A 27,911-nucleotide genomic window follows, 5' to 3' on the forward strand; every position below is an offset into this window, starting at 1 on the left:
GGCCTGGTGGTGTGCGCCTATAGTCCCAGCTACTCGGGAGGCTGAGGCAGGAGAATCACTTGAACCAGGAGGTGGGGGTTGCAGTGAGCCAAGATTGCACTGCTGCACTCTAGCCTGCGCAACAGAGCGAGAGTTGTCTCAAAAAAAAAAACAAAAAACTAAACTGATTTTTGATGATCAAAGTCATTCATGTTTATTGTTGCAAATTGATCAATAGTATGTTGGTGAATTTCTTTGTAGTCCTTTGTGATAACTACAGATAGATAGGTAGCTAGATAATTGGTTAAGGAAACATTTGCTGCTATAACAGATAAACCCTCCTATTTCTAACTCTACAGAAGTGTATTTCTCACTCATATAAGTCTAATTGCATGGAGGAGGGTTGGATGGTGGAGGGTCATGCTCCATGTGGTCATTCAGGGATCCATGCATAGGAAGGCTTCCTAGGTCTCCCTAAGGATTGACATCCAGTTACAGGAAGGCGGGTCGTGGACATCTGAAAGAGAGCTTTTTCACCCCATAACACAAATGGAGTGCAGGCCCCCTAAGATGTCATGTTCTAAGGCTTATAGGACACATTCCCCTCCTGTCTTCCATAATAATTGTGTCTAGCATTTACTACTCTATGCTAATCACCTTCCATCTGTCTTGTCATCCTCACAGACACTCCAGGGAATGTGGATACTGTGATTATCCCCATTTTACAGCTGAGAAAACTAAGGCCCAATGAGGTTAAGTAGCATGCTTAGGGTCATACCTGAGTAGGTGAGTGGTTGACTTGAGACTTGAACCCGGTTCCTTTGCTGAAACCCAGGACCCCCCCAGCTTCTCCGGCCTGCCTCCCCAGGGCATCCTGAGGTCAGAGATGACCTCAGAACAGACAGACACAAGTCATGGCTGCATTTTGCAGTGCCTGCAATCTCATCCCTTCTCAAGCCAGAGTGGGACTTTGTGGCTTCAGGCCTCAGAGCCCACAGCCTGCGTAGCTGACTGGCTTGTGGGGTGAACTCTCTGAAGAGGAACCCAGGGAACTGGAGTGATTTCCTCAGGGATACACTGTTGCTCAGAGCAGAACTGAGACTTAACCAATCTCTGTGCAAAGTGCAAGAAACCAAACAGGGTGACTTCAAGGAGCTCAGTGGGAGAGAGGAGGCTGGCTTCTAATCTCATGACAGCCACAGACTTCACAAGTGACCTCCAACCAACCATTTCTCTGCCCAGGCTTCAGTTCTGTCATCTGTGCAGCTGAGAGTTCTGACGAGATCAGTGTAGTTCCTATTTCCAGGAAGCTCTCTAGCGTCCACAGACATAGCTGGGGGCCACCTTCGGGACAGTAGAGGGTCATGGCTGAAAGGACATGAGCAGGCCAACCCTGTTGCTCCACCTGAGTCAACCAGAGAAGCTCAACTCTGTATGAGTTTCCCATTACCAAAGGCTTCCTCTGCAAACAGGTTTGAAGTCCGCTGTTCTAAATGATCTCTAATTCTTGATACCGTATGTTTTTATCAAGTAAATTCATTCATTCAGTGGTTCAGCAAACTTTGACAATGAGCAAAACCTAGGAAGACCCAGTCCATGTTTTTAGGATGTTCACAATTCAAGCGAAAAACCAGCATTAAACAAGCAAGCATCTTGCAGTGTGATGATATTCATTCATGCATTTAGCAAATATGTTCATTGAACACCTACTATAGGCCAGGCACCACTAAGGTGTCAGATATGAAGACTGAGCAAGATAAGGTCCCTGCCCGAGTAAAACTTATATTTGAGTGGGGGAGATAAACAATAACAAGTAAACAGAAATGCAATATATATCTCCCAAGGTGAAACGTGCAACTGGGGTGGATAAAGCAGGGTCGGGGGGTCTGGGGAGTGTTGGAAGAATTTGCTGTCCTGGGGCTGGGTGGTCAGGGAAGGCCTCTCTGAGTTAACGTATGATATTGATTTTCCCATTCTGCAATGCCAGAACTGGGGAGAACCATTACAAAGACACTGGGCCTAGTCGAGGAAGAAAGTGACTTTAAGTGGGAATTGTGATGGAGAGTGAGGGCCAGGGCAGGGCAGTGTCATGAGCCTTGTGCTGTCCCAGGGTTGCAGGACCAGCCACTGGCTTTCAATAAGAGCCCAGTCAACAAATGGGGGCCCGGGTGGGGCAGGGGGAGTAGTTTTGATAAGATGCTCAATCCTTTCCTCTCCATCAGGGTCTGCAAACTGTGGCCCTCCCAGCCATCTCTGGCGCACCACCTGATTTTGCAAGACAAGTTTTATTGGAACACAACCCATACCTACACTCAGCATCTAAGGCTGTTATGTTCTAAGGACTGAGTTGAATATTTGGGACAGAGACCGTGTGGCCCATGAAACTGAACATATTCACTTTCTGGCCTTTTACAGAAGAAAATTTGCTAGCCCCTCTTTTAGACAATGCTGCTTCACTCTGTCACTCAAACAGTCCTCCTACCTCAGCCTCCAGAGTAGCAGGGACTATGGGTGCATTCCACCACACCCAGCTGATTTTTTTTTTTTTTTCCAGTAGAGACAAAGTCTCACTATGTTGCCCAGGCTAGAGTTAGGGCCTTTCTAATCCTCACTGTCTGTGTGACCCAGCTGAGCACCCTTCAGCTCATTTTGATCCTAAAGAGAGCTTTCCTTCTCCAAAATCTCCCAGCCAAAGAAACACGCATGACGCCTCACCCAGGGTTTTGAATTGTGATCGGCTACCCCCGTAACTACAGATGGCAACCAGATGTGACTTGGCAAAAAAGAAAGCAGAAATCACTAGGAAGCGGAGGCTGCAGCCAGAAGAGCTTTTGGATGCACAGCCAAGTGGACGTGATCTCTGGTCCACCCAAGACAGATGTTCAGCTCACAGGAGAAATATTTTGCAGCTAGCATCCCAGTGCTGCTTCCTGAGGCCCTGATGTGGTCAGAGCTGAGCCCTGAGCTTGGGGTTCCAGGCTTCTCAGGAAGGAGAGTGCAGTCCTAACTGCCAAAATGATGGGCTGGGGCCCTGTGTGTTTAAACAATGCTTGAAGCTTGTGTTGGTCCATGAGGAGCTATCATGCCTGTATGGATATTTTCTCACGAATGTCAACAGCCAGAGACCCAGATTCTAGTCCCAGCTCCGCTGCTGATCAGCTGTAGGGCCCTGAGCCTCAGTGTCCTCACAGTGTGGTTGGACGTGATGAACTAAAGCCGATGGTGTGCTCGAGTCGGCTCGCAGCAGCTCCTGGGAGCTCATTGTGTGCATCTCTGCCCAGCTGTGTTCATGTTGGCAGCTTGAAGTTGGAAGTTGTGGAAATATTTAGATCATGGAAATTGGCAGATGCTACAAATCAAGGTTGATTTTTTTTCCCTGCAGAAAGCCAGTCGTTAAGCATTTCCCAGCATGCCACTGTCTAAGGCCCACAGCACATCCCGTGCCTATGACCATGACCTCCCCCTGGCAGGACAGAGTTGTACCCAGTAAGAACACATATGGGGTACAGTTCAGTCCACTGACAACGGCCTACGTCCCAAGCCTATGCTGGGGGCTGGAAAGGCAGTGATGCAAGAGAGGCTCAGAGAGGGTTAGTGACTCACCTTGGCTCACACAGCCTCCATCCCTGCCATCCCAGGCAGGGGGAAACTATGTGTGCAAAGTCCTGGAGAAGGGAGCATGCACTCGGAGGTCAGGGAATGGGCTGTGGTGCAGCCCAGTGAGATGTTATGTGGGAGGGTGATGGAGGCAGCATATCATCTCAAGTTGGAAGATGGAAAGTAGAGTAAGCACCAGGAACCCTGGGGCAGCCCAGGAGGGCTTCCTAGAGGAGGTAGATCTTGAAGAAAGACAGTCGAATTAATAGGAACATGGGATTGTCAGCCAAGATTCCTCAAGGAAAACATGGGGAGAAGAGCAGGCAAAGGACCTTCCATAGCCAGGGGGTACAAAGCCGCAGTCCTGGGCTCCCTCCCTTCCTGTCCCCCTCATACCCACATGACCCGCCCTGAAGTCTCCAGACCTAGGGCCCTAGTTGGGCCATCCTTTAGCTGAAAGTCATTATTCCCTCAAGCAGGGTTTCTCACCAGTGGCCCTGTGGACATCTGGGGTGTCCTCTGCATCACATGATGTCATCAGCGCCAGTGTTGCTGGCCCATTTTGCAGATGTAGAAACTGAGTGTGGCCAGAAAGGCAGGTCATTAGGCACAGCATTGTCTAAAATATTAAACAAGTACAGGCCATGAGCAAACCCACATTCACTGGACAAAAATGACCAGAGGCCTCCAGAGTGCAAGTGACATACTGCAGGAGGCAGGACTAGAGACCAGGCCGCCCAGGCTGCAAGGGAAGATGGGAAATGGAGCCTTTATTGGCTAAAAGTCCTGTCCTGGCTAAAAGGAGTTTTAGAATAGAGTTTGAAAATAGAGACTTGGGATGGGTATACAGTGGCTCACACCTGTAATCCTAGCACTTTGGGAGGCTGAGGCGGATGGATCACTTGAGGTCGCGAGTTCAAGACCAGCCTAGTCAACATCACAAAAGCCCGAATCTACTAAAAAAAAGAAATACGAAAATTAGCTGGGTGTGGTGGCCAGCACCTGTAATCTCAGCTACTCAGCAGGCTGAGGCAGGAGAATCCCTCAAACCTGGGAGGCAAATGTTGCAGTGAGCCGAAATCGCAGCACTGCATTCCAGCCTGGGAGACAAAGTGAGACTCCATCTACAAAAAAAAAAAGAAAATAGACACTGGACAATGCAGGAGGAAGGGTAGCAACTGCTAGTCACACCAGGCTAGAACAGACCGTGCAGGCAAGAAACACAAGGACCCCTGGGTCGGCTGAGACCCCGAAATCCCAACCCCTGGCAGGGTCGTGGACTTCAGCTTGGGAGGGTCCTGCAGATGGGAACCGCCTCTGACTCACGTCCTCTGTCTCCCTGTCTGCAGGCCAAGCCCTGTGCCCACTCATGCTGGTGATCCTTGACCAAGTGCTGGTTTTGCCAGCTTCGGCCCCAAGAACAAGGCCAGGGTTCGGGGGAGGTGAGGGAGACACTTATCTTAGGGGCAGAATGCAGGGGAATGCTCCAGAAACTCAACCACAAAGATAAATTATGCGTGTGTGCATATGTGTATGTGTGTGTGTATACACACACACACACACACACATAATTTTTAAAACAATTTAGTGGTTTTCGGTGTATTTGCAAGATTATGTGACTAAAACTACTCCAATTCCAAAACAGTTTTATCACCCCAAAAAGAAACTCTGTACCCATTAGCAATCACTCCCCATTCTCTTTTCTGCCCAGCTCCAGGCAACCACTCATGTGCTTTCAGTCTCTGTGGGTTTGCTTATTCTGGACATCGCATACAAATGGAATCACATCCTGTGTACACTATGTTGTCTTCCGTGGCTGGCTTCTTTCACTTAGCTTAATGTCTTCACAGTCTATCAGTATCAGCGGCCAGGCACGGTGGCTCACACCTGTCATCCAGCACTTTGGGAGGCTGAGGCGGGCAGATTATTGAGCCTAGGATTTTGAGAACAGCCTGGGCAACATGGCAAAACCCCGTCTCTACCAAAAAAAAAAAAAAAAAAATAGCCAGTCTCCTAACCTGGTCTCAAAAAAATGGAAAAATATCAGTATCACAGGATGTATGAGTAGTTGTTCCTTTTCATTCCCAAAGGCTATTCCATGGTCTGCATGCAGCATATTTTGCCTGTGTATCCACAAGTAATGGACACATGGAGCTGTCTCCACTACTTGGCTATTGTGACCAATACTGCCGTGAACATTTGTGGGCAGGTCTTTGTGTGGGAATATCTTTTTGTTTCCCTCAGGTGTATATATAACTAAGAGTGGAATTTTGGGCTCATGTGACAAGATAAGTACTATTTTAATGCAGTATTTTTTGAAATAAAAATTAATGCAAAAGTTATGATGAATAAAATATTCACTTTTTTTTTTTGAGATGGAGTCTCACTTTGTTGCCCAGGCTGAGTGCAGTAGCACAATCTCGGTTCACTGCAACCTCCACCTCCCAGGTTTGAGTGATTCTCGTGCCTCAACCTCCTGAGTAGCTGGAATTACAGGCACAAACCAATTTTTGTATTTTTAATAGAGACGGGGTTTCCCCACGTTGGCGAGGTTGGTCTTGAACTTCTGACCTTAGGTGATCTACCCGCCTCGGCCTCTCAGAGTGCTGGGATTACAGGCATGAGCCACCATGCCTGGCCTTCACATTTTTGGCTATTTTTTTGTTCGTTTTTTGAGGCGAAGTCTCACTCTGTCTCCCAGGCTGGAGTTCAATGGCACAATCTTGGCTCACTATAACCTCTACCTCCTGGGTTCAAGCAACTCTCCTGCCTCAGCCTCCCGAGTAGCTGGGACTACAGGCATGCACTACCACTCTCGGCTAATTTTTGCATTTTTAGTAGAGACAGGGTTTCACCATGTTGACCAGGATGATCTCCATCTCTTGGCCTCATGATCCACCCGCCTCAGCCTCCCAGAGTTCTGGGATTACAGGTGTGAGCCACCGCACCCGGCCTTCAGATTTTCAATGAAGTCAGGCTGTCTGTTTTATGATCCTGTGCAACTGTGCCACAGGAGTGGTCTTTTCCAATCAGCCTGCAGTTCCCAGCCTACATATGTTTGTGACAGCTGACAATAGATAGCAAACAGATTGGCAGCCAGATTTTAGCTATAGTCATTGTTTCTTGAGTGTAGCGCATTCATTAACTTTTTCCACCTGGTTCAAAATATGAGAGGCTGTTTTGATCAACACGTGTGGGGCACACAGTTTTCCTTTGGCCTCAGGCCTCGCTACGGCTTTGACCACCTGCCCCATTTCAGTTAATCCTCGAACATCCTCAGGCACCTCATTCTCCAACCTCCCTGCCGAGGAGAGAGGAAGGAAGCAGCTTGCTACAGTCCACAGCTGGTGAGTAGTGGAGCTGGGATTTGAACCCAGGTTTAGGATTGGAGACCCTGTCTTCACACTGTGCCTTTCAGCTGTGTAGCCTGTAGTTGCCCAGGAGGGTCAATTTAGGTCTCTGAAGTCTTCTCTTCAGGGAGTGGGCAGCCTCATTGTTACCAGGACAGATGTGAACATGCAGAATTCACTATGAAATTTGGCAACATGGCGAAACCCCATCTCTACAAAAAAATATATATACATACAAAAATTAGCCAAGCGTGGTGGTGTGTGCCTGTAGTCTCAGCTACTCAGGAGGCTCAGGTGGGAAGATTGCTTGAGCCCAGGAAGTGCAAGTTGCAGGTGAGCTAAGATCAAGCCACCGCACTCCAGCCTGGGTGACAGAGTTAAACCCTGTTTCAAAGGCAGGACACTGTGGCTCAGAGCTGTAATCCCAGCACTTTAGGAGGCTGAGGCGGGCCTGGCCAACATGGTGAAACCTCGTCTCTACTAAAAATACAAAAATTAGCCAGGAGTGGTGGCATATGCCTGTAGTCCCAGCTACTCGGCAGGCTGAGGCAGGAGAATCGCTTGAACCTTGGAGGCGGGAGTTGCGGTGAGCTGAGATCATGCCACTGCACTCCAGCCTAGGCAACAGAGCGTGACTCTGTCTCAAAAAAAATAAATAAATTAGCTTCCTCCCCTGGAAGTACTTGCCATGAGCTACGCTGAGGCAATGGGAGGACCGTCGCTGAGTGAAACACCCCCGTGTGCTGTAGGAACTTGCCACTCAGGCCTCTCCATGTCCCCAAATGAAGCCATCTGTGAAAAATTTACTTTAAAGCTAAGAGTTAGAAAAAGAATTTGGTTCCCCCAAGAAATAGGTATATTTTTTCTTCGTGGACAGCTTTCCTCTTTGCTTTGGCCAGCAGGAAATTCAAAGCCAAATTTGCTGCTGTGAAAGAGTAGTTGTGTAGATTCTTGCTATTTGTTGTTGTTTTCTGGTTTTTTCTTTCTTTCTTTCTTTTTTGAGAAGGAGTCTCACTCTGTCACCCAAGCTAGAGTGCAGTAGAATGACCTCAGCTCACTGCAACCTCCACCTCCCGGGTTCAAGTGATTCTCCTGCCTCAGCCTTTTAAGTAGCTGGAACTACAGGTGCCTGCCACTATGCGCAGCTAATTTTTCTTTTGTATTTTTAATAGAGACAGAGTTTCACTATGTTGGCCAGGCTGGTCTCGAACTCCTGACCTTGTGATCTGCCTGCCTTGGCCTCCCAAAGTGCTGGGATTATAGGCGTGAGCCACTGCCCCCAGCTGACTGTTTATTTGTATTTTTATGTTTCCTATAGTATCATCCCTCTGGTAATTTATATTTGTCCTGATGGTTTTCAAATTTTTATTTAGATGTTACAGTTTTATTAGGTATATTTCCTGATGGTCCCTTAAATCTTTGCAAACATGTCAAGAAATACACTTTTTGCAGGAGCTATAAATTGCTTGACCTGTGCTTGGATGGATGATTCATCTCACCCAAAACACAAAGGTAGCAGCACTAGCATGGGTTATTCTGGGGCCACATCCAGAACTGATAACCCCCAGCCGAGTCTGGAGACCTTTGCCTGAGCCTGGACTCCCTTTGCTTAGAGGAAGTGAGAAGTGGGCTGGGGGACCAGGCGCAGCCATTCCCACCATGCAGAACTGCTCGCCCCAGCTTCATTTCTCCAATGCACTTGCAGAGGCGCGCCAGAAGGCCAGCTAAGGGCCTGCAGCAAGATTCTATTCTGCTCAGAATTCTCCACCCACAGTTCTAGCCTTGGGCTTTGCATTGCCAAACGGGCTATCTTCAGAGCCAGCCGAGAGCACACTGGGAAGGCATCTTTCGCACCCAACTTCCACCCTCCTTTCTGCCATTGTTCCTTTATAGAGCGCCCTCCACCTGCCATGCCAGGCATCTGTTGCTGTCTGGATGCTCTGAGCCCTGTGAACATCACCCTCAAAGGCAGTAGAAATGAGTTGATACTTGGGGGGGTCTTTACATTTTAAAAAAAGGCCTTAGGATAGGGCACTGTTTAACCCAAAAATAGGACGAAGACTGAATGGTGACATTTCAGGTCTCAGAGTATCTGGGTGAGGGAAGACGTTTCTGTTTTGCAGGTGGGAGGGAGATGTATGCTTAATGGGGGACAGAGAACCTTCCCGGAACCCATGAATGCTTCTGGGTGGGTCCGCAAATAAGTGTGACGTGAATCTGACTGTCAAGCAAGCAGCAAGGGGCAGTCATGGGGAGGGAGGATTAGGAAAGGGGAAGGGGTCAGGGTCTTGCCCATCCCAGCCGAGGGCACTTTCTCAGTTCCTTCTTCGTAAACCTGGACTGTTTCTCAGTCCTTCCGAGGAGGCTGTTACTGGGTTTTCTCTGTCCTGAGAGTGAGTCATGAGAGAAGGAACATTCCTCTTCCAGGGATCGCCACCCACACTTAGCAAACCACTGTCCCCTACCCTGGGCAGAGAGCATCTCACAAGGAGAGCCTGGAACTCATCTCCCTCTGCCTCCTTCTTCTTCCCAGGGAAGCCCTATGGGGCGGATGACTTCCTGCCTGTGCTCATGTATGTGCTGGCCCGCAGCAACCTCACGGAGATGCTTCTCAATGTGGAGTACATGATGGAACTCATGGACCCCGCCCTGCAGCTAGGGGAGGGTGAGTCACCACCCCCCACCCATCAGGTGCATTGCACACCCCCAACTCAGCCACACCACAAGCACTCCGGGTGGCCCAGTAGCACCTCCAGGATGTCAGACTCACTGAGCTCTGGAGCTGTGAATGTGAATGTGAATCCTACAGAGGTCCTATCTGGCAGGAGCTCACAAATTAGGAGGAGAGATGAGCCAGTCCAGAGACTGTGCCACCTCCATGTAACAACTGCTGGAATAGCTGGAAGCCTAGAAGGCATAGGAGCATGTTACCCAGACTGTGTGGTCAGGGAAGGCTTCTTGGAGGAGGTGACTTCTGAGCGGAGTAATGAAAGATAAATAGGAGCCAGCTGATAAAAAAGGGAAAAGGTTTTTATCGGGAACAGCAGGAGCTGGTAATGTAAAAGATGGGGTGAAGTGGCATGTAGTGCTCACAGTTAAGTCTGACAGAGTGATGATTAGTTCTTAGATGGGGGTCGTCCCAGGCCCCTTGCTCATAAGCCCTGGGTCAGGACCTCTCATCAGTGGGAGGTTAATGATATGGGTAAGAAGCCCTGCACTCTCCAATAGGATGAAGGCAGAGGCATGGTTTGGTCCACCCCACGTTCAGTTTCCCTTCCCCTTTCCTCCTTCCCACCACATCCTCCCACCCACTTAGCCTCAGCAGCCTATCTACCAAGAATTTCCTGAGGGGAAGCCACCCAGATACCAGCTCTGAGGGAGCCCTGACTTCTCCTCTGAGACATCAGCCTCAAAGGATAGAACCATCCTCCCAGGCCCTGAGGGTCCCCCTTGGGCTTTGTGGTTCTTGAGATGAGCAGACTCTTTTTGCATCTGTTCACAGTTTTTTTGCATGTTCCAGTCTCTGGGGTGATAATTTGATAAGATAGTTCTGTGAGTTGTTGACAGCTCAGGGGAGCGTGTTAAAGCCATGACATTTGCTGTCATATATAACTTTGGCTTGTGTCACTGGGACCTCTGTTATTTACCTTTTTTTGCTCTTTAGTTAAAAATGTCCTGTAATTGGAACAAGTAGTCTTCTAGGAGGTCCAGGTATTCAAGAGAAGCCAAGGTTTCTTCAGCAATGATTATCTTCTGCCCAGTGCAGCCATATACTCATCTATCTATTCATCTGTCTATCCATATAGCCATCTATCCACCCACCTGTTCACCTTCCCTTCCATCCATGCATCCACTCATCCATCCAACCACCCAGCCATCTACCCATCCCCCCACCCATCCATCCGTCCATTCATCCACCCACCCATCATCCATCCATCCAGCTATCCACTCATCCACCCACCTACCCACCCATCCACATGTTCACTCATCCATCTGCATATTCATCCACTCATCCACATGTCCATCTACCCATCCACCATTCATACATCCACCCACCCATCCATCATTTATTCATCTATTCACCTATCCATCCATCCATCCATCCATCCATCCATTTATCCACCCACTCCTCTACCCATCCACCCACCCATTCACATATTCACACAGCCATCCACATAACCATCTATCTATCCACCCACCCGTCTATCCATGCATCCATCCATTCAGCCACTCGTCCATCCACCAACCCATCCACATACTCACCCAGCCAACCACATAACTATCTACCTATCCACCCACCCACCCATCCATGCATCCACTCATCCACCTAACCACCTACCCATCCATCCATCCATCCATCCATCCATCCATCCACTCATCTACCCATCCACCCACCCACCCATCCACTCATCCACCCACCCACCCATCCATTTATCCATCCATCCACCCATCTACCCACTTATCCATCCATCCACCCACCCATCCACATATTTACCCAGCCATCCACATAACCTATCTACCTATCCACCCACCGATCCATCCATGCATCCACTCATCCAGCAACCACCTACCCATCCATCCATCCATCCACTCATCTATCCACCCATCTGCCCATCCACATATTCACCCACCCACACACTTATTCATCTACCCATCCACATATTTATCTACCCATCTACCCATCCAGATATTCACCCACCCATCTACATATTCATCCACCCATCTACATATTCATCCACCCATTCACATATTCATCTACCCATCCACTTACCTACCCAGTCACCCACCCATTCATCCACTGTCCGTCCATCCACTCATCCACCCACCTACCCATCCACATATTCACCCACCCATTCATTTACATATTCACTCAACCATCCACATATTCATCCACCCATCCACATATCCATCTACCTATTTACCCATCCCTCCATCCACCCACCCATCCATCTATTCACCCATCCACTTACCCATCCATCCATTTATCCATCCACCCACCCACCCATCCACCCACTTATCTACCCATCCACCCACTCAATCATGTATTTACCCAGCCATCCACATAACCATCTACCCATCCACTCACCCACCCATCCATCCATCCACCCAACCATCCATCCATCTACTTATCTGTCCACCCACCTGCCCATCCACATATTCACCCACCCACATATCCACATTCACACATCCACCCATATACCTATACACCCACCCTTCCACATATTCACTCACTCACCCATCCACATACTCATCTACCCATCCACCCACCTACCCAGTCACCCACCCTCTTGTCCACCATCTATTCATCTACCCATCCACTTTCCCATCTACCCCTCCACTCATCCATCCACCCATTCATCCATGCCAGACACGTGGGCTGTGGTGTAGGACAAGACAAGGCTGATAGCCTGTGTGAATGAATGAATGAATGCCTTATTCTGCACCCCACATTTTGGGACTTCTACCTTCTCAGGCCTTCATGGGCCTTCTTCCTTGGTTTCCCCAAGGAAGGGACGCTCTCAGCATGCACACAGAAGAACCACAGGCATAGTAGCTGAGCAGGAAAAGGGCAGGGACATCCTTGGGCCAGCAGCCCTCTCCTATGGATTTGCCACCCCCCACCCCAATCCTGCCATGGCCTCCTGGGATCCTTCTTCCTGTTCCCAGCCTAGGGGATTTGGGTGAGAAAGATAGAAGTTCTTGAGGCCGGAGAGCATGTCAATTCTGGGCTACTTTAAGTATTTGGGGGACAAGCCAAAGTACAAAAAAAAGTTCATAAAGGTCTTAAACAGTTCCTAGATCCTGACCAAGGCTGCCTGAATGCCCTGCATCCTGCCCTTTTGTCAGACTTGAGGCAGAGCCCCCCACCCCACCTCTGGCACCATAGGGAGGGCAGAGGGCCCATTGTCCCTCCTGGCAGCCCTGTCTGACCACAGCAGTATCAGACCTTGCCCATGGCAGCTCCAAGGGTGGGAGGACAAACCCACACCACATCGTGCACACCAGCAGGTGGGGTGAGTGGCACAGGTTCCTCCCTACACCTCTCTCTGCCCTGCTTCAATAGCCAGGGTATGGGAGGTCACAGCACCTAGGACAGCCTGCCTCGCAGGTGTTTGCCTCTGGCACCAAGATGATCTTGAGGCTCTCCAGCTAGCACAGGGGCTTCCACCTTTCAACAGCTTGGAGCCTTCATCTTCATGGATCTGGGCCCCAGGGCAGAGGGACAGGGGTGAGATGGTGTCTCTGAGTTTCCCTGGCTTAGCTCTTCTGGCTTAGTGGAGTGGTGGTGCAGAGGTACCTGATCGCCTCAACCTCTGCAGTACAGGTGAGGAGGGGGACTGAGGCCCCACAGAGCTCAGAGATGCTTAGGGTGGGAGGTGGGGGTTCCCAGAATCCCCAGAGTCCTGGGAACTTCAGTTGCTAGACCCTGAGAACTAACACAAAGTGGAGTGAAAAGAGCAGTTTGGAGGCTGGATTTGGGACCCCATTCTGCCTCTCACTGGCTGCAGACCCTGGGCAAACCACCTACACTCTCTGTCTTGGAAAAGTGAAGACACTGGGCTAGACTGACAGTTTTCACACTGTCTGGGTGCTCTAGTATTCTACAGAAGTGGCTGGCTGTTAGTTTGTTTGGGATGCTTAACAAAATACTATAAACTGGATGATTTTAGAATCATAGAAATTATTTCTCACAGTTCTGGAGGCTGGGAAGTCCAAGATCAGGGCACCAGCAGACTCAGTGTCTGGTGAGAACCCCACATTCTGGTTCATAGACGGTGGGTTCTTGTTGTATCTTCACATGGTGGAAGGGACAATGCAGCTCTCTGGTACTTTTTTTTTTTTTGAGATAGAGTCCCGGTCTGTCGCCCAGGCTAGAGTTCAATGATGTGATCTTGGCTCACTGCAACCTCCGCTTCCGAGGTTCAAGCAATTCTTGGCCTCCCAGGTAGCTGGGATTACAGGCCTGTGCCACCACACCTGGCTAATTTTTGTATTTTTAGTAGAGACGGGGTTTCACCATGTTGGCCAGGCTGGTCTTGAACTCCTGACCTCAAGTGATCTGCCTGCCTCAGCCTCCCAAAGTGCTTGGGTTACAGGTGCAAGCAAGCCACCTTGCCTGGCTGGTACTTCTTTTATAAGGGCACTAATCCCATTTATGAGGGCCCCAGCCTCATGACCTAATGACCTCCCAAAGGCCCCACCTCCTAACACCATCACATTGGAGGTTAGGATTTCAAAATAGGATTTGGGGGTAGGGGGACCTAAACATTCAGACCTTAGTACATGAGGCAGGATGAGGGATGGAGCTGGGCCCTGCCTTTCTGTGTTTCATAGTTCAGGTGAGCAAGCCATTCTCTGTCCAACAGAAAGCCTTATAGTCAGATTCTGTGCAGCTGGGGACCTTCAGATTCTCTCAGCCTGTTCCACATGCTGCAGTTTAGCACAGGATGAGCCACGGGGTCCCACTTCCCTTGCAGTAGGCATGTGGGGCAGGAGAGATCAGGGACTTATGCAAGGGAAGGCCTGAGTGCCAGCTTGCTGGGGCCCCCACCCCCTTCCTAGCCTCTCTCTTGTGTTTCCAGCACCCCACCTCCTTAGTCTGCCTGACAGCTGGCCGTGCCCAGCTGGTATCTTTCTAGGGGCAGTGGGTTTTTCCATTCGCCCCAGTGAGAACACCCTGCTCCAAAACTCACGGTGGTACTGCCTGCCACCTAGTGGTCCTGGCAGACATTTCATGGCCGAAAGTCCAAGAGGGAAGTTGGCAGAGAGAGGCCCCAGGAAGAAGCTGGGCTGGAGCAGGCAGGAGGGCAGCTGCAGGGCTGTGAGACAACCCCAGAGCACCTCCCTGAGGGCTCATAGCCACCATGCATTTGGAGCCACATACTCCAAAGCCCTCGACTTTACACATACTCCTTCCCTTCTCACAGCTTTATGGCATTTGCAGATGAGGAAACTGAGGCAGAGAGAGGACATTATTAGCTCACCTGAGATTACAGGGCTGGTTGCTACAGGGCGGAGACCTAGACCCTGCTCTCCAGCTCCAAAACTGGAGGTTGACAGACAGCACACTGCACTCACCTGTTCCATTGCCAGCCAGGGAGACATAAGCCAGACAGGAAACAGGATGACCGAGAGATGCCAGGTAGACGGATGTAGAGTCGAGGCAGCAAGGGTGGGGGCGCCAGAGCCGGCATTCTGGCCTGGTGGGGCTTTAAACAACTCAAAAGGGAGATACGTAAGTGGTTCAGTGGTTCTTCTCTCATTAGGGACACCAAGCCAAGCTCCATAGTAGCTCTACATTTAGTTTTTTCCAAAAATGTCTCTTATTTATTTTTCATTATCTTATTTATGTATTTATTTATTTATTTTGAGATGGAATCTCACTCCAGGCTGGAGTGCAGTAGTGCAATCTCAGCTCACTGCAACTTCCACCTCCCAGGTTCAAGCAATTATCCTGTCTCAGCCTCCAGAGTAGCTGGGATTACAGGTGCACACCACCTTGTCCGGCTAACTTTTGTATTTTTGGTAGAGATGGGGTTTCACTGTGCAGGCAGTGATCTGCCCACCTCAGCCTCCCAAAGTGCTGCGGTTACAGGCATGAGCCACCACACCCGGCCATCTCTTTCCTACACTGCTATGAAAGGGTGGGTGATCCTGTGGCCATAAACCCTTTTATCTTACCCCCACCCCCCTGCCCTGCCACCTACTGGACCAGGGTGTGAACTTGTCCCATATTGGCTGTAGAATTGGTAGAGAAGTGTGGGCCAGCTTCACCCAGTGCAACAGTTAGGAATGCTCTGGGCTCCATGTAACTCACAAAAGTAACTAACAGTGGTTTAAATCAGAGCAAGGAAGTTGTCTCTTGCATCAAGAAGTCCAGGCTAAGCACCTGGTAAGGAGGGCGGTTGTATCCAGGGAACCATGGGCCCAGCTCTTTCCATTTTTCCTTAGCTTGTGGGCTCTGGCTTTGTGCCTGTCACCTCTGATCAGAAGACAGCTGTAGTGCCCCCAGTAATGCCTCTGGGTTCCAGGCAGAAGGAAGGCGGACAGGCAAAAACCCAAAGGGATACATCCACTAAGTCTGCCTCTTTCAAAGGCTTTCCTGGAAGCCCCACCCAGTCTTCCACTTACATCTAAGGGGCCACAGCAGAGTCTCCTGCCTCTACAAGCTGCAAGGGAGTCTGGGAAATGAGCATTTCAGTTAATGTTCCTTCCCCAAATAAAAGCACAGTTCAGTTAGGTAGAAGGGGTGGACATGATTTGAGTGGGGCACTAGCAGAATCTGCCTCACGTCAAAAAATCATGATCCTAGCAGGGCACGGTGGCTCACACCTGTAATCCCAGCATTTTGGGAGGCCAAGGCAGGTGGATCACTTAGATTAGGAGTTTGAGACCAACCTGGCCAACATGGTGAAACCCCATTTCTACTAAAAATACAAAAAGTTAGCCAAGCGTGGTGGTACATGCCTGTAATCCCAGCTACTCAGGAGGCAGAGGCAGGAGAATCGCTTGAACCAGGGAGGCAGAGGTTGCAGTGAGGCGAGATCGTGCCATTGCACTCCAGCCTGGGCAACAAGAGCAAAACTCCATCTAAAAGAAAAAAATCATCATCCTGGCTCTGGAAAGGCTGGGCAGAAAGGGCTGTCCAGTGGTGGGAAAGCCCAAGGAAGCACCATGGAGGGTGGGTGGCACTGGAGACCAGAGAGAGCAGGATGTCCAGGGTCTCCTGCCCCTCCTCGGGGCCCTTGATCTCTCTATGACCTTGGCCAAGTCACCTTCCCTCTCTGGGACTCGGTTTTCTCTCTCTAAAATGAGGGGGCTTAACAAAGTTAGTATTTCTCAAACCTTTAACCAAAGTCCCAAACAAGCTGAAGAGAATGAACTTGTAAGCGTCGTGTAAAATACTGCTTTTTATCTTAAAGCTTTATGAAAATTTTGCAGTCTGAAGAATCTCAAAGCTTAAATTACTTTAGGAAACTATATATATTAAGAATATGTGGCCGGGCGCGGTGGCTCACGCCTATAATCCCAGTACCTTGGGAGGCCGAGGTGGGTGGATCACAAGGTCAAGAGATCGAGACCATCCTGGTCAACAAGGTGAAACCCCGTCTCTACTAAAAATACAAAAAATTAGCTGGGCATGGGGGTGCGCACCTGTAGTCCCAGCTACTTGGGAGGCTGAGGCAGGAGAATTGCTTGAACCCAGGAGGCAGAGGTTGCGGTGAGCCGAGATCGTATCATTGCACTCCAGTCTGGGTAACAACAGTGAAACTCCATCTCAAAAAAACAAAACAAAACAAAACAAAAAACGAATATGTGTGAGGCCAAGGCAGGAGGATCACCTGAGGCCAGAAGTTTCAAAACCAGCCTGGGCAACATAGCAAGACCCCTTCTCTACAGAAAATTTAAAAATTAGCCTGCAATCACTTGAGCCCAGGAGTTGGAGGCTGCAGTGAGCTATGTGTGAATTAACTTAAGAAATGGATAAATGAATGATTCAAATTTTATACTTATTTAAAATCTTTAAAAATTGTATGTAATAGTATAACCATAATTAAAATTTCCTCTCCATCTTTTTAAAAATTATTTTTAGAATAGATAATACATTCACATGGCTCAAAATTCTAAAGCAGGTCAAAGTTCCTTAATTTATAATGAGGCTGTGTCCTAATAAACACATCATAAACTGAAAATATCAAGTTGAAATGCATTTAATTTACCTAACCTACTGAACATCATAGCTTAGCCTAGCCTAGCCTACCTTAAACATTCTCAGAATAGTTACATTGGCCTACAGTTGGGCAAAATCACCAAAAAGCCTATTGTGTGTGTCAAAAATCATTCACACAGGTGGAGCATGGTGACTCATGCCTGTAATCCCAGCACTTTGGGAGGCCGAGGCAGGCAGATCCCCTGAGGTCAGGCATTCAAGACCAGCCTGGCCATCGTGATGAAACCCTGTCTCTACTAAAAATACAAAAATTAGCTGGGCATGGTGGCATGTGGCTGTAATCCCAGGTACTTGGGATGCTGAGGCAGGAGAATCACTTGAACCTGGGAGGCAGAGGTTGCAGTGAGCTGAGATCTCGCCACTGCACTCCAGCCCAGGAAACAGAGCAACAGAGCCAGATCTAGTCTCAAAAAAAAAAAAAAAAAAAAAACACATGCAAAGCCTATTTTATAATAAAGTGTTGAATATCTTATGTAATTTATTGAATACTGTACTGAAAGTAAAAAACAGGATGCTTGTGTGGGTCCTGGAAGCATAGTTTCTACTGGATGCATATCGCTTTCACACCACATGAATCAAAACGCGTTAAGTGGAAGAAATCGTTGTGACTGAGAGCCCATCTATATGTGACACACAGTGAGACGTCTCCCGCCCACCCCTTTCCCCACACTGAAGGTATTCCCATTTCTGTTTCTTGTGTATCCTTTAAATTTGTAAATGTTTTGAAAGTCATTTTTAAAATAAGCAAGAGTTCTATCCCCAGGGAGAGCCAATAAAATGTTTTGAGCAGGGCCCAGGCAGCTCAGGGCTGGAGTCTAGGAAACTTGCGGAGGCTGAATGGTGGCGTGGGTGGAGCTCAGCTGTTGAAGCAGGTGACCCATTGCAGGTGTGCCGCTGGCAGCGGTGGTGGGCGGGGCTTGGAGGAGGTGGGTGGGGCAGGCCAAGGGCGGAGGCGGTCCTAGCTCGGGTTCCATACCCTTGTCCACGCAGGTTCCTACTACCTGACCACCACCTACGGGGCCCTGGAGCACATCAAGAACTACGACAAGATCACGGTGACCCGGCAGCTGAGCATGGAGGTGCAGGACTCCATCCACCGCTGGGAGCGCCGGCGCACGCTCAACAAGGCCCGAGCCTCCCGCTCCTCCGTACAGGTGACAGCTGGGACCGAGAGTGGGAGGGGCCTGGTGGGACCTTGTCTCAGACACCATCCTTGCTGCCCACTGGCCCAGGAGCCGTGACATCGCCTGGCTGCTCCAGCCGCCCAGCCCTGCCTTAGGGAGCAATGAGGCTCCCCACACCAGAGGAAGGGCCCAAACCCCTGCTGCCACTGTGTGTCCCGGACTTGGGTGCGCCTAGAAACGTATCAGCAGGCATTGGTGTTCCCGCGGCAGGCAGGAAGGCTGCGGGAGGAATGAGACACGTGTACCCATCATTCCTTAGCGCCTCCTATGGTCCAGCACCCTGCCAGGGCTAGAGATGTGAACTTTTCATCCCCGTCCCTGCCTTTAAGGAGCCCACAGACTGATCTACAGCCCTATCCCTTAGTCCCTGGACAAATGCAGCAGCTGCCAAGGGTCTCCGTGCTCCCCAGCAGCCCAGCGGCCCACCCCTCCCCACACCTCTCCCTATACGGACTCAGTATTCAAACCAGTCCTGCCCCTCCCCAACTTCATTGCCCCACCCATCCCCAGGCTGCATCAAATCCGGCTGCCCCCAGGTCCCCAAACATGCCCAGCCCAGTTCACTGGCTTCTCGCCCTCACTGGCCAATCTCCCCTTCTTCACTGGCCGTCACTGCCCATCCTTTAAGACAACTCAATTTCCCCAACAGCCCCCTCCTCTGAGAAGCCTTCCCTGATACACACACACATACTCTTCCCACAGGCTTGGTGGGGTGCCCTCTTCTGGGCTTCCAGCAGCCTCCCCTGTTACAGCACATATCATGTCCTATCATCCTCTGAATATGAATATGAAGCTGTCACCTCTGGGAGGGCACAGCCCATGGTTCACATGGCTCAGGGACCCCAAGCCCAGGGCCTGGGACAGAGTGAGACTGGGTGTATGAAAATGAAAAAAGGAAGGAGTTGGACCAGTGAGCCGGGCACATGCAGAGCTGCAAGCAGCTATGCAGACTCACTCCCCTGACACCCAGAGCACGCCAGTCCTGAGCCCCACTCCTGGCTTTCAAGATGGTGCATCTGTAATAAGCAGAGCACAGGCCTGGGAGGCAGGAGGCTTGAGTTCTGGACCTGGCCCTGTACAAGCTTGCTGTGTGACCCTCAGCAATCCCTGCCCCACTCTAGGACTCAGTTTTCCTGCCCACACAGGCTGACTATGGCTAATCAATTTAATAACTGACTCTCTGGGGAAAAAACAAAAGCTCTGATTTTAACATCTGTCCATTTCCATGGTGTGAATACTCCATGGCCAATTTCAAGTTGGCATCACTGAATGTGGAACTGGAACGAAGTGTGTGCAGTCAGCTCTCCCTGGCCAGTGTGAGCCACCACCAGCTCCAGCACACCTTTGTTCCCCTGCCCTCCCAACACACCGGCCCCCCATGGACTGTGGGGACATGGACACTCTTGGTCCAAGCCTGGCCTGGGCTTGTACTTCCTGACTCCACCCTAGGGGGTCCTGATGCTGAGCCAGGCAAAGCATGGGTGAAATTGACCAACCACTGTTGGGGAGATGGAAGCTTGGGAGGGGTCCCCCTCAGCACCACATCTGGGATCTGGGAAGGGCACCTTCCTCTGCCCCCTCCCAGTGCCTCCTCTACGCTCCATGACTTGAGGGGTGGGCATCCTTCCCTGGGGAGGAAAGCCCAGAGCCGGACAGTCACCAGCAGGTGGATAGGACCCTGGGAGGCCTAATGAAGGACAGGAAGCCCTAAGGCAGCCACTAAAAGGGAGTGGGCCAGGCTTTTCCCCTCCTGAAAGAAATGAGTGATGCCCATAAAGCTCTTGACAGGATCCCTGCCCCTCCTAAGCCCTCACCAGCAGTGGCCCTCATGTTCTCCACCAAGCCAGGATCTTCAGTCGCTCCCGGCACAGGCCTGCTGTTCCCAAGCGAGCCACAAGGGGGCAGCCCCGCACGCAGCGTCACTTGCAACCCAGAGCCCCGGGGAGGCCGAGGCGGCTCCGTGCCGGAGCTTCCCGCGTCTGCTCACCCACTCCTGGGAGGCGGTCGCTGTCCCCACTTCACAGCCAAGGTTCGTAGAACCAAGGCCACACAGGCAGTGGGAGCGGATTTAAAGCCCGCAGGTGTGTGGCGGGGGCCCTAAGGGTGGAGGACGGCGGGCGAGCGCCCTGTGGGCGCCCTGGCTCACGCTGGGCCTTACCCACCCGATTGCGCCCAGCCTGCTTCACCCGGTCCGCTCCCGCTTTACCAAGCCCTGCCCCGCGCAGCTCCTCAGAGCCCCGGGGCCTTTGCAGCCCTAAGGGGCTGGACTGTGCGGCCCGCCGGCACTGTGGGATGCCCAGGCCGGCTCGTACCTCCCTTATCTGTGCTGCCCTCCGTGCCCAGCATTGCGCCTGGGTTGCCAGGGTATTACCTAGAGGGAGGAAGGGAATGAATGAATGAATGGTGGGGAGCCTGTGGACCGGCAGCCAGGGGGCACTCCTCGTTGCAGGGTCTCCGAGACGCCCCTTAATTCATCCCCCAGAACTGTCGGCCCAGCTGGGAGGCGAGGCAGGGAAGGGGGACTGGTCCCCCGCAGGCTCATGGCACAGCCAGGTATGGCGCAGGTGTTGGACTCCCCGCCTGCTGGGCGCCCGCCACCCGCTGTCCATCCAGGGAGGAGCCTGGGCCGGGAGAGGGCAGGGGGGCCGGCCAAGGCCGCCTGGGGAGACAGGGTCCCGCCGTGACCGCAGGCCCCGCGTGTCTCCGCAGGACTTCATCTGCGTGTCGTACCTGGAGCCCGAGCAGCAGGCGCGAACGCTGGCGTCGCGGGCGGACACCCCGGCCCAGGCGCTGTGCGCGCAGTGCGCGGAAAAGTTCGCGGTGGCGCGGCCGCAGGCGCACCGGTTGTTCGTGCTGGTGGACGGGCGCTGCTTCCAGCTGGCAGACGACGCGCTACCGCACCGCATCAAGGGCTACCTGCTGCGCTGCGAGCCCAAGCGCGACTTCCACTTCGTCTACCGCCCCCTGGACGGCGGCGGCGGTGGCGGAAGCCCTCCCTGCCTGGTGGTGCGAGAGCCCAACTTCCTGTGAGGGCGACGCTGGCGGGGCCGGGGGCTGCGAGACGCTCCCCCAGTCACCCCCTGGCGCACCTCTCACCCCGCCGCAGGCCGCGCACCCCCGACGGCGACGCCCACGCAGCACAGGGACACGGGGCTTTCCACGACGTGCTCAGGTCAACGTCGCAGGGCAGTTGTGAAAATATCAGGACGCGCGGCCAAGGCCATTCCTGAGGGCAGGTCATAGCACTGAGACACTGAGAGGCCATGTTCTTCATTAGACGGAAAGGGAAACCGAGGCTCAGAGAGGAGAGAGGAGTCCCGGGCCGCTGCCGCCAACAAACCCGCCTTCTTGACACGCAGCCCCTCCGGCCATTTCCCGTGAGTACCCCCACGCCCACCCCATCCTCGGTGTTTGCAAGGAGGGGTCAGAGCTTAGTTTCCCAGGACTGGCCGAGGAAGGGGCGCTGGCCACGGCTGCTCCCTGTGCCCTCAGGGTGGACCCAGCATCTCAGGAGTACCGCAGGGTGCGTGTTGAGACCCTCACCTCTGCCGCAGAGCCTGCACTTAGCTCCCAGCGCCCCCAGACCCCCTCGCTCTGCACCCCGTCGGAAGCCGCCAGACACACGCTGGAGCCCCAAGCAAGACTGGCTCCAGGGACGCACGGACAAGCCCAGCCCCGCCTCAGGGAAAACTGACAGGGCCTTTCCCTGCAGCACGCCCCAGAGCCGTGGCCAATTGCAGGAGCCATCGTGTGGGGAGAATTTAATAAAAGCCCTTTTGAAAATGGCATCTCCTTTCCTGAAGGCGCTGGAGCTCTGCACAGCCAGCCCCTCATTCACAGCCTCACCCCCTTCCCAGGTGGCTTCAGAAGACCCCTGTTTGCCATGGGGATCCTGTCCTCTGCCAGCACCTGTGGCATACTCTGAGCACCATCAGCCCTCAGGACCCAGGCCCCTGTCTGCCGCTAAGCCTGGTGGTCTTCTGCCTCCGACCATCCTTGGTTCCCATCATCCCCAGCTCAGGATCAGAACCGTCTGTCACCTCTCCCAGGGATTCCATTCCCTGTAGTCTTTGTCTGGTCAGCTTCTATCTCCTATACATCCTCCTCCAGGAAGCCTTGTTTTTTTGTTTTGTTTTGTTTTGAGATGGGGTCTCCTCTCATTCTGCTGCCCTGGCAGTACAGTGGTGCGATCAGGGCTCACTGCAGCCTCAACCACCCAGGCTCAGGAGGTCCTCCCACCTCAGCCTCCCAAGTAGCTGGGACTATAGCCACGTGCCACCACACCTGGTTAATTTTTTGGTATTTTGTGTAAGAGACGGGGTTTCAGTGTGTTGCCCAGGCTAGTAGGAAGCCTTTCCTAATTCCCCAGGTTGGGCCAGGGACTGTCTGACAGACCATCAAATGGTAACTAACAACTGATGCCTCTGCTTTTTTTTTTTTTTTTTAATTTGAGACAGAGTCTTGTTCTTTTGCCCAGGCTGAAGTGCAGTGCCTCAATCTCGGCTCACTGTGCGACCTCTGCTTCCGAGGTTCAAGCAATTCTAATGCCTTAGTTTCTCGAGTAGCTGGGATTACAGGTGCGCCACCACGGCCGGCTAATTTTTGTATTTTTAGTAGAGATGGGGTTTCACCATGTTGGCCAGGCTGTTCTTGACCTCAAGTGATCCGCCCACCTTGGCCTCCCAAAATGTTGGGACTACAGGCATGAGCCACTGCACCCAGCTGAGGCCCCTGTTTTCTCCACCAGATTTGCACCATTTGTGTCTGTCAGTGTCGATTGGAAATAGGTGCTTGTGGGTGCCTCCCACGTGTCAGTGCTCCTCTAGGCCCTGGGAAGCAGCACAAAGCTCGTGTGGAACCCAGCATGAATGGCCCTGAGCAGGCCATGCAGGGAACCACAACTGGACTGGGCTGAGTTAAATTCCTAGGCACCCACCAGCTCATTCAGCCAGTCAACAAACACCTGTTAGACTCTGGGCCCAGGCCAGCATGGTGTGAGTGGCAGCGGGTGCAGCATCACCGATGTGAAAAAAAAGGCAAATACCCAGATGGTGAGGATGCCCAGTTGTGATCTCAGATTGCCCCCAACACCCCCACCCCAGTCCCTGCCAGTGCAGACACCACCCTCTTCCTCTGCTTCCAAGCTCCCATCAGCCCTGGGCTGGGCTGGGCTGGGCTGGGCAACACAGCCTCCTGTCCCGGCTCTCAGGCCAGCAGCACCCTGCCTCCCACCAGGCCCGTGCAGTCTCGCACATGGTGGCAGATGCCCATACATTGTTCAAAACCCATCTTCAGGCTTATAAGCCTGGTGGGAAAGGTTGCGGGATTCTGTTTCCCCAACCACCCTGTTCCCCGGGTGTGGCCCAGGCTTAGGGTGGAGCTGGGGTTCAGAGGGTGCATGAGGCACCTGCCTTGCTCTGGCTTCTGATGCCTGGTTTCCAGGAAGGAGATGGAGCTTGCCAGTGGGCTGCACTGAGAGCCGCTGTAAGAATGTGTGTATGTGTGCATGCATGTGTATGTGTATGTGTGTGTGTGTGTGTGTTTGCGTATGTGTGCCAGGCCTGCCCGCCATCCTGAGGCCAATGCTGGAATCCACCTGTCAGGAGAAGCTGGTGAGCTCTCGTGAGCCTCCAGAGAGCAGGAGAGGAGTTATCTGGAGCACTTGTCATCTGGATGCATCTGTCCCCAGGGAGCTGAGACCGGGAAAGCTGGGGGCCTGACGCAGGGCCAGAAGAAAACATAATGTGAGCTTCAGGAGTACAGATATTCCCACTGCCCCCAGTGAGCTGTGACTGGGAAAATGGGAAGGTGACTGCATTTGAAGATAGAGCTTTTGAAGAGATGATTAAAGTTAGGCCAGGCACGGTGGCTCATGTTCGTAATCCCAGCACTTTGCGAGGCCGAGGCAATGGACCACTTGAGGTCAGGAGTTTGAGACCAGCCTGGCCAACATGGCTTTCTCTACTAACATGGCCTATCTCTACCAAAAACACAAAAATTAGCTGGGCATGGTGGTGGGAGCCTCTAATTCCCAACTACTCAGGAATCAGAGGCAGGAGAATCATTTGAACCTGGAGGCGGCGGCTGCAATGAGCCAAGATCACTCCATTGCACTCCTGCAGGAGACGAGCAAGACTCCGTCTCGAATAAATAAAGAATAAATAAATGAAATAAGGTCATTCAGGTGGGCCCTAATCCAATACAACTGATGTCCTTCTAAGAAGAGAGACACCAGGGACCTGTGAACAGGAGGAGGCTGTGTGAGGACCCTGAGAAAAGGTGGCCCTCTGCCAGCCCAGGAGAGAGGTCTCAGGAAAAAGTAACCCTACCAGCACCTTGATCTCGAACTTCCAGACTTCAGAACTGTGAGGAAATGAGTTTGCACAGAATGGGCAGTGACAAATATTCCAGGTAACCCCACTGGGAGCTCATGAGGGCTCCCCGACCTCTCCTGACAGGTGGACTCCAGCATTAGCCTCAGGGTGGAGGGCTGGACACACACGCGCTGCACACGCACACACACACACACAAACGCACGCCCTAGGATGCTGGGGGTTAGGCCTTCAACATACACATTTTTGGAGGGACACAATTTAGTCTGTAACGGGGTGACTTGTCCCACCCAGTTCGTGCCAACAAAATGAGTTTGAACTCAGGGCTGACTGACCCTAAACCCACAGCTCTCTCTCCTGCCCCCATGCAGCACCCCAAGAGACGGATCTTAGAAAACCAAAGTGGGTGGCCGGGCGTGGTGGCTCAAGCCTGTAATCCCAGCACTTTGGGAGGCCGAGGCGGGTGGATCACAAAGTCAAGAGATCGAGACCATCCTGGTCAACATGGTGAAACCCCGTCTCTACTAAAAATACAAAAAATTAGCTGGGCATGGTGGCGCGTGCCTGTAATCCCAGCTACTAGGGAGGCTGAGGCAGGAGAATTGCCTGAACCCAGGAGGTGGAGGTTGCGGTGAGCCAAGATCACGCCATTGCACTCCAGCCTGGGTAACAAGAGCGAAACTCCGTCTCAAAAACAAAAAAAAAGAAAACCAAAGTCAGATAAGCCTTGGCTGCCGAACCCCAGCGCTTGGGGACCCTGCCTGAGGCAGTGGCTGTTGTGACCTGGCTCACGGGCCCAGGATGCAACCGATGAGTCCTGGCGTCTCCACTACCCTGAGCGAGGGCTGAGGAGTCCAGTGCTGAGCGTATGTGTGTCCAAAGGTGACCGGGCCACTGGCCTGATGCATGGCAGGGTCTGTGTCTCCTCCCTGGCATTTGTCCCTCTCCCCATGGCCTCTGGCTCCCTCCTTCCTGCGCTTTTACCCTGCACAGTCTGTGGGTGGGACCAGGCCAGCAGTCCTGGGAGAAGCCACCAGGGTTTCCCCAGAGAGACCAAGCATGCCTGGCCCTGTGCCTCCCCATCCCTATGGCCCTCCCATGACGGCTGGACAGTGTCCTGCCTGCCATGAGATGTCCCAAACTGACGCTGACAAGGCCTGGCCAGGATGGCCCTACAACCCCTTAATGGGGTGTATTGCCTTCACCCCAGAAATAAGCAAGTTTCTTCTGGCAGGGACAGACCCAGAGGTGAGGTGAGTAGAGAAGAACAGAAGCCCGGGGGCAGGGAGCAGCCAGAGAAGCGGAGTGGGGGGGTATCCCCTGGGTACAGTGTAGACACCCCTTCCCCCACCCCACATGCACTCACAGATGAGCCTGCCCTCCCCTCTCAGCAGGCCCAAGGCTATGTCTGCAAGGCTAGACACACATTTATGGGTGCGGTTGCCAGGTACCTGCTCAGCTGGCCAGGATCCAGCATTCAGATGCTTCCTGCTCAGAGGGATCACTGGGTGGAGGAGGGGGAGCAGCTGTGGCTGGAGCAGGCCCTGCCTTCACAGGAAGGTCCCGTGGAGCAGGGCTTTGGAGAGGAAAGTGCCATCTCCCAGTGGTGGCTTTTCTTCTACCAGTTTGCTGGGACACGCTGGCTTCCAGGAAAGCTGTCCAGAAACCGCCCCCTTGCAGCCCATGCAGCCCTAAACCAGCAGGAAATCCTGAAATGTTTGGCTTCCGGGTCAGAAAACCTACTCAGCGGTTCAGTGGGAAGAACTGAACTGAAGCCGGAAGACCTGGGCTCCGGGCCAGCTGCAAGCCCTGTGCACATCCTTAACAACTTTGAGCCTCAGTTTCCCCATTCTTAAAATGAAAATGCATATTATATGCTGACTTCCCAGGCTCATTGCAGGGATTCTCCAAGTTCCTGGGTGGGGGCAGGCAGGGGAAGTCTCGGATCTTCTTGAAAAGGTAAATCAACTCAAGGCTAGCACGTACAGGCACAGAAGGCATTCACTGCTAAAGCGGACCCCTGTAGAACACTCAGGGGACCTGACAGGTAGGAATCGTCAAAGCAAACAGGAAGCTTGTGCACCCTGCTGCGCCCTGAGTCATAGGGTCCTTTATCCTTGACACAGGAGTCTGTTATCTGCAGCACCTGTGAGACTGCACCGGTGGCCTTGCTAGCCCACGAGTGAGTAAAACCCCAGACTCCTGACAGTTCTTGACAATGAAGATGGAAGACAATGAGAAATCATGGAAAACTTAGTAAGACTATGTGGTTTGCAGGGGAACCGGCCATTTCAAGATGGCTTGAACATAAAGCCTGAGACAAGAAGTGGAAGAGGGGCCTGAGTTAGCAGGCCGGACCAGGCCCTGAATGGTCTTGATTGGCAGCAGATGGAGTCTGGAAATGGTCCACCCACATGGAACGGGATTGGAGGGGCTGGGCTGAGGCAGGGGAGGCTCTCCTGAACTGCCCTGGCACTCTGGCTGGGAGGGGAGGTCTGAACGGGGAAAGGAGTGCGGGTGGGGGACAGAGTTAAGTTTGGGAAATGAACATGGAAAATCAGCAGGAGGTGGTGGCCGACTGGAATGTGTGGAGCGAAAGGATCCTAGGGAAACCTTCCGATTTCCGGGTTGGATGCTGTGATGAGGGGTGATGCCATCAGTTAAGCCAGCGGGGAATGATGAGTGAGTGGGGAATGCAACCTTGAGGGCAAACGGAGTGCATCAGCTTTGGGTGTGT

General features: G+C 52.2%; 1 protein-coding gene and 1 long non-coding RNA gene across 5 annotated transcripts in view; one reads left to right on the forward strand and one right to left on the reverse strand.

Moving 5' to 3' along the window:
* Positions 1 to 22,625, forward strand: part of RIN3 (Ras and Rab interactor 3) — a 174,292-nt gene extending 151,667 nt beyond the window's left edge. For 3 of the 4 annotated variants that reach the window (XM_035261311.3, XM_035261314.3, XM_054240301.2), the window contains 3 exons: positions 9,460 to 9,591; positions 18,649 to 18,812; positions 21,552 to 22,625. In XM_035261311.3, the coding sequence (XP_035117202.2) occupies positions 9,460 to 9,591; positions 18,649 to 18,812; positions 21,552 to 21,872 (617 nt within the window). In that variant the 3' untranslated portion in view covers positions 21,873 to 22,625. The remainder of the gene's footprint in view (positions 1 to 9,459; positions 9,592 to 18,648; positions 18,813 to 21,551) is intronic. The other variant, XM_035261312.3, reaches the window with a different exon arrangement.
* Positions 168 to 26,885, reverse strand: LOC108593557 (uncharacterized). The gene is made up of 4 exons (XR_013521469.1): positions 26,626 to 26,885; positions 4,437 to 4,532; positions 4,066 to 4,195; positions 168 to 3,278 (listed from the first exon to the last, which is right to left on the reverse strand). It is a non-coding gene; the product is annotated as an uncharacterized LOC108593557 (long non-coding RNA).
* Between the last annotated feature and the right edge of the window lie 1,026 nt (positions 26,886 to 27,911).

This window comes from Callithrix jacchus, chromosome 8, assembly GCF_049354715.1.
Source record: "Callithrix jacchus isolate 240 chromosome 8, calJac240_pri, whole genome shotgun sequence".
NCBI classification, from domain to species: domain Eukaryota; kingdom Metazoa; phylum Chordata; class Mammalia; order Primates; family Cebidae; genus Callithrix; species Callithrix jacchus.